General features: G+C 43.9%; 1 protein-coding gene across 3 annotated transcripts in view; it reads right to left on the bottom strand.

Annotated features, from left to right (window-relative positions):
• The window catches only part of CLIP1 (CAP-Gly domain containing linker protein 1), an 87,114-nt gene that overhangs the window by 57,194 nt on the left and 22,321 nt on the right, over window positions 1-7,599 (bottom strand). For 2 of the 3 annotated variants that reach the window (XM_024758487.1, XM_024758488.1), the window contains exons 5-7: window positions 6,587-6,784; window positions 5,857-5,960; window positions 3,719-3,779 (exon numbers count right to left, since the gene is read on the bottom strand). In XM_024758487.1, the coding sequence (XP_024614255.1) occupies window positions 3,719-3,779; window positions 5,857-5,960; window positions 6,587-6,784 (363 nt within the window). Of the gene's footprint in view, window positions 1-2,267; window positions 2,301-3,718; window positions 3,780-5,856; window positions 5,961-6,586; window positions 6,785-7,599 lie in introns of all 3 variants that reach the window. The other variant, XM_024758486.1, reaches the window with a different exon arrangement.

Raw genomic sequence — 7,599 nt, 5'->3', positions numbered from 1 at the left:
GGGGGTGAGGGGATCAGATTTAAAAGAGAAAATTCAGTAATAATTATGCTTGAGGGCCTCCATCCCTGAGGTTCAAAGCAGGAGCAAAGTTGAACTGCAACTGGTAAGGGGCTCATAATCTTGATCCTAAGACAACTCATTCTTCTCAGTTCAGCGGTAAGAAACGGTGACTCAACAGAAAGGCATGAGTTTCAACTCCATGCAAAAAGAGCCGGTAAGGTCTTCACATGTTTCAAAACCTCAGACTCCCCATCATCACTTACTTACATGGAAGCTGATGGAGGGGCCAGAGGGCGACCTCTTTCTAACAGGCTTGAGTGCATCAGAATCTGAATCAGTTTGAAATAACCCAGATCAGTCTGAACGGACCTCTTTCCCCACTCACCTCTCCCATCCGAGAGGTTATCAACATAATCAACTGATAAAACCTGTTGACAGAGCTGCTCCCAGCAGCTTCTAGTTACTTTGTGGTTCCAACCGGTAGGATCTATCAGTCTGGACAATTAAGGGCAACAAGGAAATGACGACAAACTCTAAAGTGACAGAAAGGAGTGCAAAGCTTAAGGTGGAATGTTTTACATTATAAACATCTTTGCTCACTCCAGTGGTACTCTGGGGATTTCAGTGCATTCAAGAGGTCAGTTTGCTTGTGAACCAGGTATAAAAAAACCATCATAGAATATTTAAAAAGTAAATAAAGTTTTTTTTTGTAAAAATTCTTCACCTGCTTCAGCTCTTTACATTCAAGAAAAATGAAATAAAATTCAAAACCTAATTGTCTGGGTAGTCCCCTTCGTCCATATGTACCTTAGACAGAGGTTGTTCAAGTTACCTGCTTTTACAAGAAAAGAATCTAATCCAGATCTACATAGTTGGGGTCACAGCCTCAAGAACAGAAAGAAATCCAAAATTAACAGGAAGAAACCAAAGGCAACAGAACCTTTCTTCCCTTGACACCGAGTTCAGTGTCCTCTGGGTGAAAGGTCACTACTTCCAGATAAAAAGCAAATGCCCACTGAATGTGATCTTCTCCCCATTCCGAGATCCTCCAGGTGCCTCCTGACTGGTGAGAGTGCACACGCATGATCTGGGCTCCACAGCTGTACTTGGTCAACTACCAGCAAGGAAGCTAGGGATCTGCTTCCCTTCCACGGAGCACAACCCTCCCATTAAAATTATTCCTTTCTTAGAACAGGACCGAGTATCCCAAGAGGAGAGCCCTGGGGCAGGGGATTGAGAGAGAAAGCCAAGGCTCCGCGAGAAGCGCACAGGAGAGGCGGGAGGGAGTCCCATGCAGACTGGCTCCGGAGGTAGCAGGAGCCTGTTTTGGAAGCAGAGAAGAGACCCAGATCACTGAAGGAGCTTTCACAAAAAGGAGACCTTCAGAACGGAGGCTTTTTAAAAAGTTCAGTCTCGAGTCGTCTAGTTCAGCTGCCGGGAGGTGGTGGGAAGAAAAATTCTGTTTTAATCTTGTTCTCTTGTGGTGGTACCTCAAAGGAAGAAGTTTTTAGGTTTTTTTCAACTGGCATCTCAGCTGGCAGGGTACGCCGAGAAGCCGTGCTTTTGAGGCCACTGTAGTACGAACTAAACAGAGGGAGGAAGGAAAAAATACACCTCCGTGCCTAGTGGCACTGCTACTAGAAAAATCTCTCTTCAAGAATAATAAATTTAAAATACACAACGTCTTCACTGAAGAATGCTTGCCTTTAGCCTCAAACTAGGGAAAACACGGCCCCAACAAACAAGTTTGAATTTCTCGTCAGCTGCACTGGCAGCCATTGGCCAGCAGTGGGAGCTCACACAAAAGGCAATCAGCCTGGGACTCCATTCCTTTATTTTTATGGGAATAAATTAAACTTGGGGAAACTTTCCCCCAAAATTTCTGTAACAACTTCATCTAATATGTTTTATGTTTCAGTCAGGTATCATCTATTTTGTAATAATTCTATTAAAACTAGAAGGCATTATGAATTAAGGGAAGAAGGCCGGGCCCCATACAAAAGTCTTTTCTTTCTTTTTGCCGAAATTCTTTAAAGAAACGTGTGCCTATGTGTTAAACAAATGGGTTTACAGAACTTAGTCATTACATACAGTTTCTTCAGGATTCAAATGTAACTGCTTTGAAAGCCCACATGCACAGAAATATTAAGGACAATGTCTCAAGATCAGATTATGCAGTTAGTATTTGAGTATATCAATAAGCATTTTAATCTGTAATCAATCTGTGTTAACAAGGGAAATATCCACACAGTTAAGTGCCCTCTTACATTCTCAGGATCTTCAGAAATCTGGCTCTTTTGCTATCAGTAAAAAAATAAAATAATTAACAACAAAAGAGAGATTCAACTAAAGTTTCAATATGTGTTAGGGTTTCAAAATAACTGATTAATTACAAGTTTACCAGACAGACTATCCTAGCCTAGTGCTGATGTAAATATTTTAACTGCCCCTCCTCAAAACATCATAGGCTGTATTTGACATGAATTAGATGATGATATGAAACTTCTAATGAGATTTTGGGGTGTTTTTAAATGGATGAGAACAACACAAAAGTCAGCTAAAGGACTGCGACTCTACATGAAATGAGGGAGGAAGATACCCATCAAATTACTAATAATCCAATAAATTCTGGGCCTTATAAAGCTAGAACTCAGAATATGTTTCCCTTATTCTTCATTGACTGTAAAGATACATTTATTCCCAAAGAAATCAGTCTTATTTGGAAGGGCTCTTGAAATTGAAGCATGGTGTGGGCAATCAATAGACTAAAATTGCAACAGTAGCAAAAATGTGTATTCTGAGAACTGCACAGACAAGTGAAACTTTTACTAAAATATTACAGCTTAAAGTACCAAAAATCTGCAAATTTGAAAAATTTTAACTTTATATTTGTCATACATCTAGCAGTGGTTTGAAAAGCATCAAAACTATTTAATTCTGGTGTCTTATTAAAAACTAATACGAATGACTGTTAAGAGAGAGAAACTTGATGCTAAAGGAAAATCTCTGTGAATTTAAAATACGCCATGGAATAAAGGAGTAGAAATAAAATTGTTCTTTTTCTGGTAATTACTAGAAAAAAAAAATCAGGGCTTCCCTGGTGGCACAGTGGTTGAGAGTCCGCCTGCTGATGCAGGGGACACGGGTTCGTGCCCCGGTCCGGGAAGATCCCACATGCCACGGAGCGGCTGCGCTCGCGAGCCATGGCTGCTGAGCCTGCGCGTCCGGAGCCTGTGCTCCGCAATGGGAGAGGCCACAACAGTGAGAGGCCCGCGTACAGGGGAAAAAAAAAAAAAAAAAATCAATTACTAGAACATACATTTATTGTCTATAGGGTTACAAAGGATTTATCCTGCTCAACTGAAAAGCAAAGCTGAGATTGTTCTGAACTATCATGATGAAATAAAAAATGTTCTTTAAACTGCCATTTCAGATCATCGGAGGAAGGTGTAGAGTCTCACATAGGACACACTGCCAGATTTATGACTTGATTAACTCCAATTCAAGGTTTTGAATTCTGAAGCATGAGAAAAGGGTAGTAAAAATTTTACTCGGCCACTGGAGTTGGGACGGCACAGTGACAGGCTCAAGGGCAGCCACAGCCCACAGGCCGGGGTTCCTGCCGCCCCCCTCTGCTGCCTGTTCTGACCACAACGATTTTATCCGTATTTCTCAATACTGTACCCATAAAGGCTTTAGAGAGCTGGTGGGGTTTTACCTCAAGATCGCCCTTAGTAATTGATTCTTCTTCAACCCGGAACTGAAGGTCCTCAACCTTCCTGTGGAATAAAATCAAAACAAAACACGTAAGAAAGTAACTAAGAAACACCTCTGCCTTATCCCAAAATTATATATATATAATCAATGTCCTGATGAATGTATCAGATGATGATGGAAAGAAATGCCTTAGAGACATAGAAAATAAAGAAATGCATCTTTAAGCCTCTAGTTTAAAGGGAAACTCTAAAGTTTTATCCAGGTATGGATTCCAGAAGGGATGAGGTAGAGTTGAGAAAAAGCAACTGGTTCCCCAGGTCACAGCCGCCAGAAATGGATCTAATCAAGGCAAGATCTCTTCTCTTCCTCCACCCCCTCCTCCCAGAAAAAAGAAAAAAAGACAAGATCAGCCTGAAAGGAAAAGGTTTGATTACCACAGAAACCGGTTTGAGAATGCAAGTCTATAATTTCTACTTTCCAATAACAGAACATAGGGGAAAATGGTACAGAAAACAAATCTCTCTTTATACCACCCCACATCAGGCATTCTAGTGTGAGGTTAGCAGAGATGCTACCCATGCAGAGATCCCCAGGACAACACGAGTACCTGTTCCAAGAGTGGGAGAATAAGGCTGTGAATAATTTGGGAGAGAGGCAATCAAGGATCCTATTTCTTTGCTTCTAAAATGCACATTTCTTTTTCACATTTAAAAATCTCTGATATGGCACGTGGGTTTCAATTAATGCCATCACAAAGTCAATGAAATATGATACTAGGAAGATCTACAAAATCTGGGTAACACCCACATTGTGAATCTTTACAAAAGTGGATGTAAGAGAAGGAAGAAAAGGAGGACAAATCTACATGCAAAAAAAAAAAAAATCTTTCAAATTCACTAGCATTTCTAACAAAATTAAGAATAAAAAAATTCTACTTGGTTAAGTCAGAAATACAATCATAGGTTAAAGCCCTCAAGCTTACTGGAGAGCTGGGGGACATTTCTACTGCCCAGAAGTCAGCAGAGCAACAGCCGGTTTAAAAACAGAAGCAGGGCTTCCCTGGTGGTGCAGCGGTTGAGAGTCTGCCTGCCGATGCAGGGGACATGGCTTCGTGCCCCGGTCCGGGAAGATCCCACATGCCGCGGAGCGGCTGGGCCCGTGAGCCATGGCCGCTGAGCCTGCGCGTCTGGAGCCTGTGCTCCGCAACGGGAGAGGCCATAACAGTGAGAGGCCCGCGTACCGCAAAAAAAAAAAAACAAAAACAGAAGCAAGTGGTACAGATGCCTTGGCCTTCAGAAGGGCCTGTCACTATGTCTCGTTCACTCGTAGCCATTTTTAGGATGCAAGGAGAACTTCCTGTGTATAGTGCTTCTCTCTCCAGTGGGACAGCCATTTCCCTAGTAAGGCACTGTTACTTTCCCCCTGTATCCCCCAGCACAGTAGTGCTCGTGACCATCCTAAAGAGCCCTGCATTACATCGCTGCGATCAGAAATGACAGGAGATGGCATTAAGTGCAACCAAGGACAAACAACGTCCCATAGCCCAGAGACAGTCAAACCGTTTCCACGCAGACACTTTTCCCAGAGATCTTGTTTGCTAATGGCCTCAAAAGACCTTTTATAAGAATCAAACTTGCTTTCTCTGTCTCACACAGTTTAGCACCTGATTTCATCCTGACCTGGATAATTCTCTAATTGAGAGTTTTGTTTTCCTATAAAGGTAATGAGTTTCCTGAGGTCAGGGCCCCTCTGTCACCCCCCAGACACAATACGATTTCATTAGATATGCAGAAGGAGTTTCATAAATACCAGGTAACTGGGCCTAGAAAATTCATTTTCCAGGAGTGGCTCTAGGTAGAAGCTGGGTTTGAATTAACTGACTCAGGCCATCCTCTAGAGGATGTTTGGCACACAGTAGGTGCTCAATAAATAGTTGTTAAATTAATCAGGGCACATTTAGCTGGTTCCAAACTTCTCAAAAAAGTCAAATCAAAGCAAACCCTCCTCACACAGCACGAGGAGTTCAATCTCCACTGAACACACAGAGAGTCCTTTGGTTCTAAGGGTTTGACACCAACAAGGCTGTTGATGGGGAAGTTCTCCCGAAGGCTGTTTAAAAGGAGAACAGTTCAGGATCACCTTCTCTCCTCTTCAAGTTGGTTGAGAAGCTCCACCTTCTCCCTGTCAGCAGCTTCCACCATTGCTCGCAGCTGGTCCATCTTGGCCTCCAATTCCAGGACATGCTGGGGAAGGCAAGGGTGTCGGTGAGTGGCCTCCTTCTGACCCAGATGCATGCCCAGGGATGCCTCCAAAGAGCTACGGCTAAATGGTACCACTGTGGGTCGGCATTACTCAAAAAACCTTTTCGCATTAAAATGCTTTCTATGATCTCTTATGATAGGTTATTCTCGGCAGCACTCCTGGGAGCTAGATGATGAAAAACCACACCATTAAAGAAATAAAGGGGCAATGTTAAAACAACGCTCATCTTTTTTGAGCTGAAACTCGTACAAAGCATAATGTACAAAACAGGAGCCGTCGCCACTGGTAAGGTCCTAGTACACACGCTCACCTGACAGACAGGCCAAGAGACCTGGACGTAAAGACCAAAAGAGCGCAACAGACTCGAGAAGAACAGAACTTCATCTTTATGATGATGCAAACTGGTACCCCAGGGCACAGCTTTCAAACCAGCCCAGCAAAGACATCTATGCTCCTTTCCAGTGCGCTCGAGACCAGCTCCCCGGCTCCAAGCACCAAGTACGCTGTTCAACCTCCTCCCTCAATTTAGAAACCATCACAGTCTCTGCAACAAGATCAGCTTAGAACCTGTCACCATCTCTGCAACAAGGTCAGTGCCAGACTTCACCTGGTCGTGTCCGTCCCGGGCCAGAGCTAGCTCCTGCTCTATCTCCCCCACGTGGCTCGTGGCCTTGGCCACCTCCGCCCTCTCTAGATCCCGTTCAGCCAGCAGCTGCTCAATGTGCTGCTGCTTCTCCTTCAGGGCCTCCTGGAGGGCAGTGGTGCCGGAGATCTTCCTGGCGTAACGGGAGGAGGTTTCGGTCAACTGCAAAGGAAAGTTAAAGAAGTGAAGGGCGATGATGCTATCAGGGATGCAAGGAGGGAGCGATGCATGCAGGCAGGTGTCTCCTCAGCAAAGCAAAAGCACTGCCCCGGCTCGCAGGCTTGCCGAGGCTTAGGAAAGGCTTTTCATCGAGGAAACAAGACAGCGTGTGCCTCCTGTCTGCCAATTTCACAAAGAACCCAGCAATGTAAAGAAGCCATGGAACAACCGGGAAGATGTTTAGAAGAAGTGGCTCAAAAGCAAAGGTGCCCTGAGCTCGGCTGACGGGGCCGGGTAGGAATCTAAAAAATTCCTCAGAACCCAGGTAACAAGCTTCTCTAGACTCCGTTTCGGCCTGAGCTTCATGAATAGTTATCTTCTTGTTATGACGGTCTGGCCAATCTTTTGATCCTTAGAGTTCGGGATTAGACCTGTTTTTCAACTTCTTAAGCTTCTAAATACCATTACGTGACCAAGAGGTCACGCTTGGAGTCACAAACCTTCTTTCAATTGATTACGTAGCTGGATCTCTGTCAGGATTTTCTTCATCTTTCTTTCAAGATGAAAGGCAGAGGTGATTTCACCCAGGAATCCAGCCATGAGGACCTGAATCCCAGTCACCAGAAAGACTTATAAAGACAAAAGATTAAAAGGAAACCTGTATGTGCCTTCAAAAGCATGTGTGAGTGGGTGAATGAGTGCGCAAGTACACGTAAGAGAAAGGAGGAAAAAGGGCATGGGAGAGAGAAAGGTGGGGGGAGATAAACCTGTGGAGAAAGAGAAGCAGGGGAAGGAAGGAGGGAAAAAAAATGGGGACT

Source organism: Neophocaena asiaeorientalis, unplaced genomic scaffold (genome assembly GCF_003031525.2).
Source record: "Neophocaena asiaeorientalis asiaeorientalis breed wild unplaced genomic scaffold, Neophocaena_asiaeorientalis_V1.1 scaffold77, whole genome shotgun sequence".
Taxonomy (NCBI): domain Eukaryota; kingdom Metazoa; phylum Chordata; class Mammalia; order Artiodactyla; family Phocoenidae; genus Neophocaena; species Neophocaena asiaeorientalis.
This window is presented reverse-complemented; position numbering and strand designations above follow the sequence as displayed.